Raw genomic sequence first — 13,362 nt, forward strand, 5'->3', positions numbered from 1 at the left:
GAGATAGAAGGAGCTGGAGAGAGAGAGATAGAAAGAGTTGGAGAGAGAGAGAGAGATAGAAAGAGCTGGACAAAGAGATAGAGAGTTGGAGATAAAGAGATAGAAAGAGAGAATCATAGCAGGAGATAAGAAGTGGTTTTAGTAGTCACACGTTGCAGACGTATCTGTAGTGCTGACGTCCTATGTTCAATCTTTAACTGACCTTCCCTGTATTTGGACACTCTGATGTTTTAATTTTATGTAGTGTTTTTGAAGAGCTACATTGAGCCTTTTTTTCTAATCAAGCATTTGTAGTGAGAGCAGAAATCAGTTGCCTGTTTTATTATTAATAACTAGCAGTTATTTATTAATATGTTGTGCATTTGTTAACTTTGATTCAAATGTTTGGAGTTTTCCACAGCCATGAGCCTCTTCAGAAAGGCTTTAAATAAAGCCTGAACATCTTGTTTGATCAGTTTTGAGGTTTAAGAATGGAGGTGCATTGAACAGTTCTGTCTGACACATCACAGAGCATTTGATGACTTTGATGAATTTCTTTGAAAGTGAATGAATAATGTGTGAGTTAATGATGGCACTAATCTGTAACTGACTTCTTATCTCAAGGATACTGTGGAGGGTATGCTTGCCTAGTTGAGAGTTTAGAGTTTGTCCAATAAAGTCTAAGATTCTAATTATGGAATAATGAAAGTTTAACAAAATACTTTTTACATTTGATTTACATCACATTACATTTGAAAATGCTGATTATATGAGAATTCTTAATGAAGCTGTATTAAGCTGTTTCAAAAAGTAACTTATTGCAAATGAGTTCAAAGCAATATTAGTTTAAGTTAATGTTCCATAAGATACTGGGAATTGAAGTTCATTTAGTAACTTAATTCTCAGTAAATTAACTGCCCAAGAGAGCAGGACTGTGTATAGCCCAGAGGGCTCTCTGGGTCCGACTTCTGTGTTAAGTCTTTCTAATGGCCATTCAACTGTAGAGTAACCTCCTCCTCCCCCACTCTTATTGCTTCTCTGACACCTACCCCCCCTCTACAAACATAGACAGAGAGAGAGATTAAGAGAGAGAGATGGATGCTTACAAGCAGACAGAGAGATGTACACACACGGAGAGAGATGTTTTCTGGTTGTAACATTTGCTGTGTGTATGAGTATGTTAGTGTATTTGCCTGTGTGTGTGTGTGTGTGTGTGTGTGTGTGTGTGTGTGTGTGTGTGTGTGTGAGAGAGAGAGAGAGAGAGAGAGAGAAAGAGAGTGAGTGTGGGTGTGTGTCGGGTAAGGAAGACTGCATGTATGTCTTATGGTAATGTATTCTGTAGTGAATATGATAATCAGAGTGAGCTGTTATGGAGTCACACTCACAGAGCTCTATTCAGGACTAATCTCTTCATTTCACACTCCTTTTTCCCTGTGGCACATCTCTGTACAGATGACATTTAGCTGAGGGTGCTTTAGGGGTGCAGAGGACCCATTTCCGACCTCACGCCCACATCGGGTCAAAGGTCACTGAAGTGGAGCTGGAGGGGTTCATTCATAAAGAATCACCATTCTTTACGACTGTTATTATTTTGGCTAGAATGGAATTTTTCAGCGAGGGTTACAAGTTTTCTCTTCACAACTAACTAATTCTGTTAAGAATCTCTTTTTAGTCTTTGAGTTTGGCTTTGAGTTTTGCTTTAGTTGACTGTTTATTATCATAAATCTGTTAGTCAATCTGTCTCTGATTCTTATATCTGCATCTCTGTCTCTCTCTCAGGAACCAGATCATTTTGATCACTCCGTGGTGTTGAACCAGTTGCGGTATTCCGGGATGTTAGAGACGGTGAGGATCCGCCGTGCTGGCTTCCCTGTTCGGAGAACGTTTCAGGATTTCTGCTCAAGGTGAGTTTCATCTCAGTCAGGCAGTAACAAACAAGAGCTTGTTAAAATGGGAGAGAATGAAACAGCATTTCTGAATTTTCTTTTTGATTCCTTGCCCGCTAATGTAACACCAACACACACACACACACACGCACGCACGTACACACACACACGCACGCACGCACGCACGCACGCACACACGCACGCACGCACACACACACACACACACACACACACACACACACAGGAACCAAATGCATAAAGGGACAGTTGTGTAAGTAATGACCATGGCCCCATTTCCCAAAGTCATAGAAATATGAAAATGAAAGAAATATGAAAGAAACAGTGTTCTGTGTAATACTCACTTTATCATTTAAACATGATCTTGGATGTATGTGTGTGGGCAGCCCAGCACAGATATGCTGGAAAACCCAACTGGTGCCACAAAGCTGGCCAGTAATCACATTGTATTGGGGTGTGATGTGATAGTTGCTGGGTGAACTATTTAATATATTGTTTATTTTTCTCAGGTACTATGTGCTGATGAGGGGTGTGGCCACATGTGGTGATCTCAAGGAGGCGTGTCTCCACTTCCTCTGCCTGTTTGACAGCAACAGTGCAGGATGGCAGTTGGGAAAGACAAAGGTGAGCGTTGTCTCAAGATGTGATGCCTTCAAAATCTCATTTTTAATTGTTTTTAACTTTTTTACTTTGAATTTTGAATTTTGAGTTGGTGGTTTATTCTGATAGGTTAGGGTTAGATTTAAAAGGTTTGGATTGGCTGAGTTGGTGCTTTGTTCTGATAGGTGTTCCTGAGGGAGAGTCTGGAGCTGCGATTGGAGAAGAAGAGAGAAGAGGAGGTGCTTAAGGCTGCAGTCATCATACAGGCGCACATACTGGGCTACAGGGCACGGTAAATACACACACACACACACACACACACACACACAGTCCTAGCCAAACCACATTCACAAATGAATCATAACTGCACTGCGTCTTTCCTCTTCCTGGCCTGTAGGAGGCAGTACAGGCAGGTTCTGCAAGGAGTGGTGGTGATCCAGAAGAACTGGAGGGCACGGTTCTGGCGCAGACGCTTCCTGATGCTTCGCTGGGCCTCGGTTACGCTCCAGAAAAGGGTCAGAGGTCAAAGGGCTCGGCAGTTGTATGCGCGGCTCCTGGAGGAGAGGAGGAGGAGGGAGGAGGAAGAACAGAGACAAAGACAGAAAGAGGAGGAGCTGGAAAGGTTGGCAGGGCATTCTGACTCTGTTGGTGGAGGATACATAGTTTGAATAATTGAAGATTTTTGTTACTTTTTCCACTATGAGATGCCATGAATTATGTATTCTGTAAAATAATATTCTGTAAATAATTCATTGCGTTTGGGAAAATAAAGTAAATAAGGTGTCCTATAAATATTGACCCAACTAGCGTTAATATAATTTAAAGTAGATTTCATTGATTGACTTTGATTACAGTGGTGTGTTGTTTATTTTGTTGTTTAGAGAGAGACTCAAGCTTGAGGCAGAGCGGAAGACACGAGAGGTGAGTCCCTGCGGAGACTTCGGTTGCTGTATGAGACACAGACACACAGTTCAACAGTTCATGCTCATGTTTTATGGTTTTATTACATCAGCATCTCTCACCTTCTCTGCAAGTCCACACCAAGATAAATAACATATTCATGACTATAAACAGAATAGTCACACTTGAATTCACGCCCATGGTCATTCTGGGAAATGTAGTTTGACGTCATATGCACACAGGCAGAGGAGGCACGCAAAGCAGAGGAGGCCCAACAGGAGGAGGCCCGGAGGGAGAGAGAGGAGGTTCAGCGGAGGAGAGAGGAGGAAGCTCTCCTGCGGTCTCCGCTCCCCGAGGGGCCCCCGGAGCGGCCGTGTGAGGAGGAGGTGCGTCCGCAGGAGGTGTCGCAGGTGGAGGAGATCCTGCGTCTGGAGCGGGAGATCGAGGGTCTGCGGAGGCAGAAGGAGTCGTGGGAGCAGAGCCTGACTGCGCAGTCGCTAGCCCGGCTGCAGCGTCTGCGCGACCAGGAGCTGCTACGGCTGGAGGAGGACGCCTGCCGGGCCGCACAGCAGTTCCTCTCCTCCCTCAACTTCCACGAGATCGACGAGTGCGTGCGCAACATCGAGAGCTCGCTGGCGCTGCAGGAGGGCGTGGCCGGCTCGGCCGGGGCGGCACTGAGGGCCGACGATGAGGAGGAGGTGGACGAAGGCTTGGGCGTGGACGAGGAGGTGTTTAAGGACTCGCCAAACCCCAGCGAGCACGGCCACTCGGACGGACAGCGGACCAGCGGGATCCGCACCAGCGACGATTCGTCCGAGGAGGACCCCTACGCCAACGACCGCATGGCCCCGCCCTCTGCCACGCCCACAAACATGACACTGGCCTATCACAACCCACCCTGCAGCAGGGACGCTGTGTTCTGCCGGACGCAGGAGGACGAGGGGGCAGAACTGATCCCACCAGACGAAGACTCGGATTACGATGCTGATGAGTATGATGAAGGTGGCATCATCATGCCTCCCAGCATGCCTCTCTGTCTCTCCCACAGTGGCCACTGGTCGCTCGACCATCGCAGCTCCTTGGCAACCAGTACCAGTGCGAGCTCAGGGGCTTACAGGTTCAGCTCTGAGGGAGCACAGTCATCAGTGAGTCACACACACACACACACACACACACACACACACACACACACACACACACACACACACACACACACACAGACAACACACACAATCTCAGTAACATAGTTGCATCACTTGCCATGATTGCATCTTACATGATCATTCTGTTATATGTTCTCAAACACACACACACACACACACACACACACACGTTCTCATACCGTCTCCCTTTCTCTCAGTTCGATGACAGTGAGGACGACTTTGACAGGTTTGACACGGACGATGAGTCATCATACAGACGGGACTCTGTGTACAGTTGTGTGACCCTGCCTTACTTTCACAGCTTCCTCTATATCAAAGGTACAGAACCTCTCCTCTCTTTTCCTCTCCTCCCCTCTCTTATCCTCTCCTCTCTTATCCTCTCCTCCCCTCTCTTCTCCTTTCTTATCCTCTCCTCCCCTCTCTTATCCTCTCCTCCCCTCTCTGCTCCTTCCCTCTCTTCTCCTCTCCTCTCTTATCCTCTCCTTCCCTCTCTTCTCCTCTCCTCTCTTATCCTCTCCTCCCCTCTCTTATCCTCTCCTCCCCTCTCTGCTCCTTCCCTCTCTTCTCCTCTCCTCTCTTATCCTCTCCTCCCCTCTCTTCTCCTCTCTTATCCTCTCCTCCCGTCTCTTCTCCTCTCCTCTCCTCCCCTCCCCTCTCTTCTCCTCTCTTCTCCTCTCTTCTCCTCTCCTCCCGTCTCTTCTCCTCTCCTCCCCTCCCCTCTCTTCTCCTCTCTTCTCCTCTCCTCCCGTCTCTTCTCCTCTCCTCCCCTCCCCTCTCTTCTCCTCTCTTCTCCTCTCTTCTCCTCTCCTCTCCTCCCCTCCCCTCTCTTCTCCTCTCCTCTCCTCCCATCTCTTCTCCTCTCCTCTCTTCTCCTCCCTTCCCTTCCCTCTCCTCTCCTCTCCTCTCCTCTCCTCTCCTCCCTTCTCCTCTCCTCTCCTCCCCTCTCTTCTCCTCTCTTCTCCTCTCCTCTCACAACATGTTCTCATGTCACTCTGTGCACGTGTGGAGCAGGTGGTCTGCTGAACTCGTGGAAGCGGCGCTGGTGTGTGCTGAAGGACGAGACGTTCCTGTGGTTTCGCAGCAGACAGGAGGCCCTGAAACAGGGCTGGCTGCTGAAGAAGGGCGGAGGCTCCTCCACCCTCTCCCGCCGAAACTGGAGACGCCGCTGGTTCGTCCTCCGCCAGAACAAACTCATCTACTACGAGAACGACGGAGAGGAGAGGATGAAGGGCATGCTGGACATGCACGAAGCCAAGTAAGAGCCTAGGGCACTACACAGTAGGGAGGAGGGCACAGGGATTACTGCAAGGGCACTACACAGTAGGGAGGAGGGCACAGGGATTACTGCAAGGGCACTACACAGTAGGGAGGAGGGCACAGGGATTACTGCAAGGGCACTACACAGTAGGGAGGAGGGCACAGGGATTACTGCAAGGGCACTAAACAGTAAGGAATAGGGCACAGGGATTACTGCAAGGGCACTACACAGTGAGGAGTAGGGCACAGGGATGACTGCAAGGGCACTACACAGTGAGGAGTAGGGCACAGGGATGACTGCAAGGGCACTACACAGTGAGGAGTAGGGCACAGGGATGACTGCAAGGGCACTACACAGTGAGGAGTAGGGCACAGGGATGACTGCAAGGGCACTACACAGTAAGGAGTAGGGCACAGTGCGTGTAGTACAGACCTGGTAGGACTACAGGGCACATTGGAAGGGCACTATAATGTGGACAAGGGCCTAGTCTACACTGAAAGAGTACTACAGAGCAGGTATGAGTATTGGACATGCTGAAGAGATACTATAGAGTTGGTAAGGACCTAGGGAATAGTGAAAGGGCACTACAAAGCAAGTAAGGGCCTAGGATAAGAGCCTTTATAGCACACTACTTCACAGTGTCTAGTGCGATTGGTATGCTACACAAATCACATTGACATCATAACAGCACTGGCTGCTGTGTATAACTTCTCTGTGTATAACTTCTCTCTTTCTTTCTTTGATTCCATTAGAGAGATTGTTGATATAACAGGGAAAGAAAACGAAATAGACATTGTGATGCCTGAAAGAACATATCATCTCATAGCAGACACGGCAGAAGACGCCAGGTTTGTTTTGGTGTGTGTGTGTGTGTGTGTGTGTGTGTGTGTGTGTGTGTGTGTGTGTGTGTGTGTGTGTGTGCATGGATGGATGTCCATCTGCTCTGTCCCTATGGACTCATATTATTATGACCCACACCCGCTTCCTTCAAGATGGCCATATGGTGTGTGTGGGTTGGTGCTTGTGCATGTGTGGGTGTGAGTACTTGTGTTTGTGTGTCTGGCTATGTTGAATAAACTGGCATCACTCACTGGGTGATTGTTTTTGCCGCCTGAGAATGTCAAACTAGGTGTGTGATTGGCTGTTTCTCCATGTGCCCTGCAGCCATTGGTTCAGCGTGCTAAGTCAGGTGCACACCTCCACCGAACAGGAAATTCGCGAGATGCATGACGAACAGGCTAACCCACAGAATGCTGTGGTGAGCACGGACAGCACACATCACGCAAAGATTTTTAAACATGAACAGATCATCCACAGACACTACTTATATGTGACATGTGGTTTTGTACAATCGAAGAGAAATTACCTTGTATAATTTGATTAATAGTAATGAGAATTATATGATTGCGATGTAACCGTGATGCAATCAGTGTTCATTTCATTTTAGGGCACACTGGATGTGGGCATGATCGACTCAGTCTGTGCCTCAGACAACCCAGAGAGGTACACACACATATTGATATGGTCCCAATAAACAGTTAAGGACCTGTGGGGAAAAAAAAGTTCAGAATTTTTTAGGAAGCAGTCATACTTGTTCCTCTGATGGGGTTTGGAAGAGTAGGAGGTAACAGTGTGGTGATTTGCTCTGTGTCTTTGTCTCTTTCTGCCCTATCCCATTGTCCTCTTCCCCTCCCCCACCACATCACTGTTCCCACCCCGACCCCCGACCCCCGACCCCCTCTATGGCTCTGCCCCCAGGCCCAACTCCTTTGTGGTGATCACCGCTCACCGCATTTTGCACTGTAATGCGGAGAGTCCTGAGGAGATGCACCACTGGATAGCCCTGCTGCAGCGCTCCAAAGGAGACACGCGTGTCCAGGGCCAAGAGTTCATCATCAGGGGTGAGACACATGTTCCTCAAGTTCCTCAAGTTCCTCAGGTCAAAGCTAAAGGTGACATGTGGAAAAGTTGGGCCACAAATATTTTTAAGTTTTGCTGTCAGTGTATGAGCAAACATCATGTTTCTAAACCTTCTCACTTCAATTGACTACCCTACAATTTCCACCATGAAAGTCTCTAAAGCAGTTTTAGGTTCCTGAGGCTGATTTATATATTGATATATTTATATATTGATATATTTATATATTGATTTATTGGTTCTTCTTCTCCGTCTCCCTCACACCTCTTAGGCTGGCTACATAAGGAGATGAAAGGAAGTAGTCATGGAAACTTGAAGCTAAAGAAACGTTGGTTCCTGCTTACCCATAATTCCCTGGACTACTATAAGAGTTCAGAGCGAAATGCTCTCAAACTGGGCTCGTTACTTCTGAACAATCTGTGTTCCGTGCTGCCTCCTGATGAGAGAGTGTACAGAGACACTGGTCAGCACACACACACACACACACACACACACACACACACGTGGATATACAGTAAATTCAGTTAAATAATCCAAGAGGCAGGAGCATTAAAACACACACACACACCCTCACTGACATCTATGCATGTAGATAAATTGAAGTACTTAAACACATATGCAGTGATGCATACAGTCCATCAAGTTACTATAATAATGATATTAAGTAACATTATTACAATATTGTATCCAATACATTTGTAGCTAATTAAACAACTAATTAAGTTGCAAGTAAATGATGTTTGCGTGTATGTTTCCTTTTACATATTTATATGTGTGTGTGTGTGTGTGTGTGTGTGTGTGTGTGTGTGTGTGTGTGTGTGTGTGTGTAGGTTACTGGAGTGTGACGGTGTTTGGTCGTAAACATTCCTATAAGCTGTACAGTAAACTGCAGAATGAAGTGTCTCGCTGGGCCAACGCTGTACAGAACGTCATTGATACCAAACCATCCATAGACACCCACACACAACAGCTCATCCAGGACATTAAGGTAACACACATACTCACATACTAGCATTTATACACATACACACACACACACACACACACACATATATATATATAAGAAATGCGTAATAAATTATAAAAATCATAATTGCATTCAAATCATTACTTTGGTATATGTGTCTAATATTTCAGGAGAACTGTCTAAATTCAGAGGTGGTGGACCAGATTTACAAGAGGAACCCAATACTGCGCTACACACATCATCCTCTACACACTCCACTGCTGCCCCTTCCCTATGGAAATGTCCACTGCAGCCGTGAGTCAAAACCCAAACACACACAGATACATATACACAGACTTTGTATTTATTTATTACTTTGTACACATTCACATACATTCATATACACAAATTACTTTAATAATTACTAATTAAATTAAACATTTAAACTAATTAAATATTACTAATAATTTTCTTGAACAACAAAACATTTCTAAAACGTTATCACTGACTTGAGTCTTTTTCATTATTGATATATTTATGGAAACATCTAATGCAGTCTATCCAAGAATACAACATATGTACACACCCAACTCCCCTGGCCACCCTACAGGGTTATGGGTTAGGGGTTAGGGTTAGGGACATACCCTAAAATGAGCCCTCTCTCTCTTGCAGATGAAAGGGGGTGGAGCTACAGCACTTTGCAGGCAGAAGCCCTGAAGCTCTTCAGTACTCTTCATCAGCTGGAAGGAGTGGCTGACCCAGTGCCAATCATCCAAAGCCTTCTGCAGACAGGTCACGACCTTCGACCCCTGCGGGATGAACTCTATTGCCAACTTATCAAGCAAACAACAAGCCCCCCTCAGCCAGGCGGCCCCGCCCACATTAGTGGCTGGCGAATCATCACTTGCATGTGCTGCACTTTTAGCCCCTCCTCCCGAAGCATCCTCAAATACCTCAAATTTCACCTTAGGAGGTCAGTGGCTCTACACACCTGTGTGATGTGTGTATGAAATTATATAACCAAGAGAATGCAAATATCCCTGATAGTGAGTCTTGTATAAATAGGAGATATATTATGGATGTTTTTCTAAAGCAGTGTTACAAAGTGAGAATTGATTACTTTAAGTGTATGACTGTTTAAGTAACGTTGATTGATTGATTGATTGATTGATTGATTGATTAGGACACGGGAGTTATATCCGGGGACAGAGATGGAGCGCTACGCCGTGTTCTCCCAGGATGCTTTGCGACACGTGCGTGGGCGGGAGTGTGTTCCATCACGCGAAGAGCTCAGAGCCATTCTCAGCAGACAGGAAATGACATCAACTGTGTATTGTCATGGGGGCGGGTCCTGCAAAATAACCATCAACTCCCACACGACTGCAGGAGAGGTACACACACACGCGTAACACAGGGCTGTTACGGGATGGACGTACAGCACCAGTTAAAGTTTTTTACAAGGAATTTATGTTCTTGTCTCTTTGTGTGTATGTAGGTGGTCGATAAGTTGCTGAAAGGCCTGGCCATGGAGGACAGCAGGAACATGTTTGCTCTGTTCGAACACCACGGCACCACAGATAAAGCCATCGAAAGTCGCGCCATAGTTGCAGATGTACTCACCAAGTTCGAGAAGTGAGTTTGAGTTCAATCATCACCGACAAGAAACACATAATGACTGGATTTTATATGACTTGTCAAATAGAAACTATCAGTGTTTGGGACCAAAAGCTCAGCAAAGACTGAACAGAACTGTTCTTTTGTAAAGGGTACAGATGTTTTTTAATAGTTTATACTAATACAAGGCATTTTCATTCCTACTCAAATCTAACCAGTCGGTCTCTTGGTGTCTGTCCCAGGTTGATGGATGGAGGAGAAGATCAGGATGGAGGTTGGAGGTTTTATTTCAAGCTCTACTGCTTCACAGACACAGAGAACATCCCTGTGGACAGTGTGGAGTTTGCCTTCATGTTTGAACAGGTTTGGTCTCTCATTGAACACTGTCCATTTAACACAACAAATACATAATGGGTCTTAATGGGTCTAAAACTACATGTATGTCAGTAGGCTGCATTTTAACTGACAGGTATGACATTTTAACACTTACCCCATCATACCCCTTATTCCCATGGTATGATTACATCCATCCTTTCTCTCTGTGTCTTCCTCACTCTTTAAGGCTCATGAGGCAGTCATTACCGGACAGTATCCTGCTCCTGAGGAAACACTACAGTTCCTGGCAGCACTGCGACTTCAATATCTGCTTGGGGACTACACTACCCAGAATCACTTGCCTGACCTGGGACAGGTATTCCCCATGGCACGCCTGCAGGCACGTGTTCAACGCTTCGCCCCTAGCAACAGCAGTTCTACAACAACAGCAGAGAAAAAGAGGGGCAGCTTTCTGGAGGGCACGCTTCGGCGGAGCTTCAGGGGCTCGCTGGGGCGACAGCGACAGGGGGAGGGGTCAGCCGCCGTGGAGGCGTGGCTTCAGGAAGAGAAGGCGGGACTGAAGAGCTGCTTGATGGAGAAATGGAGGAAGCTGCATGGAATGTCTCAGGATCACGCAATGGTCAAATACATGAACCTGGTCAGAGAGTGGCAAGGATATGGGTCTACACTCTTCAACGTGGAGGTAAGGGAGCGTATACCCACACGGACACAAAGAAATGATTATACTCTGTTCCACATTTCAGTAGTGTTTCGGAAATTAAGTAAAATGAGAAGAAGTCATTGTCCCTCTCTTCTCTGTTCTTCCATCAGTGCATGGACGGTGTGTATCCTACGGACTTGTGGCTGGGCGTGAGTCGTAAGGGAGTGTGTGTGTATCAGCGAGGAGAGGCGTGGCCATTGGAGGTTTTCTCCTACGAGGCGATTTTGTCATTTGGAGCCCCACAGTCCAGCATGTACAAGATTAGTGTGGAGGGGAGAGACCTGCTCTTCCAGACCCAGCAGGTAACAAAACCTGAAATACACTAAGCGTGGGTGAGGTATTGCATAGTCTATTGCATAATATTATTCATGTGGGTTATTAGCTTCAAATTATTTCAAATAATCTTATTTTTTTTTGTATTTTTCTCTCTGTAGGTGATGGATATTGCCAAACTGATGAAAGCATATATAAGCATGATTGTGCAAAAGCGCTTCAGCACCTGTCAGTCAATCAGTAGCCATGGCAGCCAGAGCAGCAACTGGTGAACTTTCAGCTATCTACCTACCGAAATCTGCCTTACACACACACACACACACACAGACACACACGCACACACCAATAACTGAGTGTGGAAGAAAATAGTTCATATAGGTTTCTCTAGGACATTTCCAGATTTTATTAAACTATCTAAGTGTCAGTGAATACTCAACAGACACTCTGTAAAAAACAACCAACCAAAAAACAAGACTGGTGATGCGGTGATGAGGACTGAGTAAATAACCCATGATGTCATTCACCTGAAGTGCCTGAAGGCTCAAAAGACACAGCGGGTCTACAAGAGTCTTTAAAAAACCAAACACAGCACACGTGCATGGCAGGACGTGGGTCCACAGACTCAGTTATTGGCCATGCAGATGTTGTGGTTGGATTGGTGCCATTTGAATTCCAGATGCAGGTCTGTTAAAGTCCTGAATGTTTCCTAAGTGTTCTAGAAACGCTGTGTTAGCGACAAAGTTCTAGTCCAGTAGCATTTCACTGGAGCTCTGCAGGCAGAGACTCCAGCCAAAGACATAGAGCACTCACGGTGCCTTTCTGTAAGCGCACACACACATGCACAAATGCTTATGTGCATGCATCCACACACAAGCGTGCGCACACATGCACACAAATTGCACATACACACTCACCATTAGTCACAAGCAGGTAACACATCTAGCCTCAGAATTCCTTTGTATTATATCTGATTATAATGTGCAATGTCATATCTTATTACTGAAAAGCTGTATATTTTAAAGTCCTGTTTCTGTTTGTTAAAGCACACCAATGTCAAAGTGACCTTTGTTGCTACTATTATTATTCCAAAGTACTTGTATTATTGTTTACGAGAAGCTTAAAAAGGTAAAACCCCTGATTCACCAGCAATATGCAATTTTCTTCTTTCATTTGTGTATTAGCAGTGATAGGTAATAAAATGACCTGTGGAACCAAACCATGTTTATTGACAGAGTATTATCATTATCCTAATGATCATTATCATACCACCAGTGTTTCAGTGCAGAGGCACACAAAGGTCACATTTCCTCAAGACCTCCAGAGTTGGCCTTCAATGCTCTGATCATTTAAGGTTTTTTCCAGGTTTATCAAAGCTGTATTACTCTATAAAGTCTGTATTTCATTAAATGCATTATATTAAAAGTATAATTTCATTATAGTTCATATAATCAATATATTTCATTAAATATAATCGAAATCCCATTTTTTAAATATTTCTTTACCACTATTAGCTACATATGGTAATTTTTTAGCTACATATGTTAATTAAGGACTCAACATTTTTTCTGAGATACATTAATGATAATTTAAGGCTAAATGTGTATTAGAAGAGCTCCAAGTGTTCCACCCAGCTATGGAATACACATGGACCATAGCCCACACCCTGACATGTAGATCACCTTTTTGGACATTTCAGTTAAAAATACCCGTCTAAATGTCTAAATACCCATCTATCTTGTGGAAAAAAATTAAGAATACCAGTAAAAGGAAG

General features: G+C 45.3%; 1 protein-coding gene across 1 annotated transcript in view; it reads left to right on the forward strand.

Moving 5' to 3' along the window:
* The window catches only part of myo10 (myosin X), a 42,440-nt gene extending 29,433 nt beyond the window's left edge, over positions 1–13,007 (forward strand). Inside the window, exons 20-41 of the mRNA XM_076981277.1 lie at positions 1,759–1,883; positions 2,393–2,507; positions 2,669–2,775; positions 2,881–3,105; positions 3,365–3,404; positions 3,626–4,528; positions 4,744–4,864; positions 5,558–5,801; positions 6,557–6,652; positions 6,969–7,062; positions 7,252–7,307; positions 7,563–7,705; positions 7,994–8,185; positions 8,553–8,710; positions 8,860–8,983; positions 9,341–9,641; positions 9,852–10,059; positions 10,164–10,300; positions 10,525–10,645; positions 10,845–11,300; positions 11,429–11,620; positions 11,753–13,007. Coding sequence (XP_076837392.1) covers positions 1,759–1,883; positions 2,393–2,507; positions 2,669–2,775; positions 2,881–3,105; positions 3,365–3,404; positions 3,626–4,528; positions 4,744–4,864; positions 5,558–5,801; positions 6,557–6,652; positions 6,969–7,062; positions 7,252–7,307; positions 7,563–7,705; positions 7,994–8,185; positions 8,553–8,710; positions 8,860–8,983; positions 9,341–9,641; positions 9,852–10,059; positions 10,164–10,300; positions 10,525–10,645; positions 10,845–11,300; positions 11,429–11,620; positions 11,753–11,863 — 4,269 coding nt within the window. The 3' untranslated portion in view covers positions 11,864–13,007. The remainder of the gene's footprint in view (positions 1–1,758; positions 1,884–2,392; positions 2,508–2,668; positions 2,776–2,880; positions 3,106–3,364; positions 3,405–3,625; positions 4,529–4,743; positions 4,865–5,557; positions 5,802–6,556; positions 6,653–6,968; positions 7,063–7,251; positions 7,308–7,562; positions 7,706–7,993; positions 8,186–8,552; positions 8,711–8,859; positions 8,984–9,340; positions 9,642–9,851; positions 10,060–10,163; positions 10,301–10,524; positions 10,646–10,844; positions 11,301–11,428; positions 11,621–11,752) is intronic.
* The last annotated feature ends 355 nt before the right edge of the window (positions 13,008–13,362 follow it).

The sequence above is a fragment of the Brachyhypopomus gauderio genome, chromosome 19 (assembly GCF_052324685.1).
Source record: "Brachyhypopomus gauderio isolate BG-103 chromosome 19, BGAUD_0.2, whole genome shotgun sequence".
Lineage (NCBI taxonomy): Eukaryota > Metazoa > Chordata > Actinopteri > Gymnotiformes > Hypopomidae > Brachyhypopomus > Brachyhypopomus gauderio.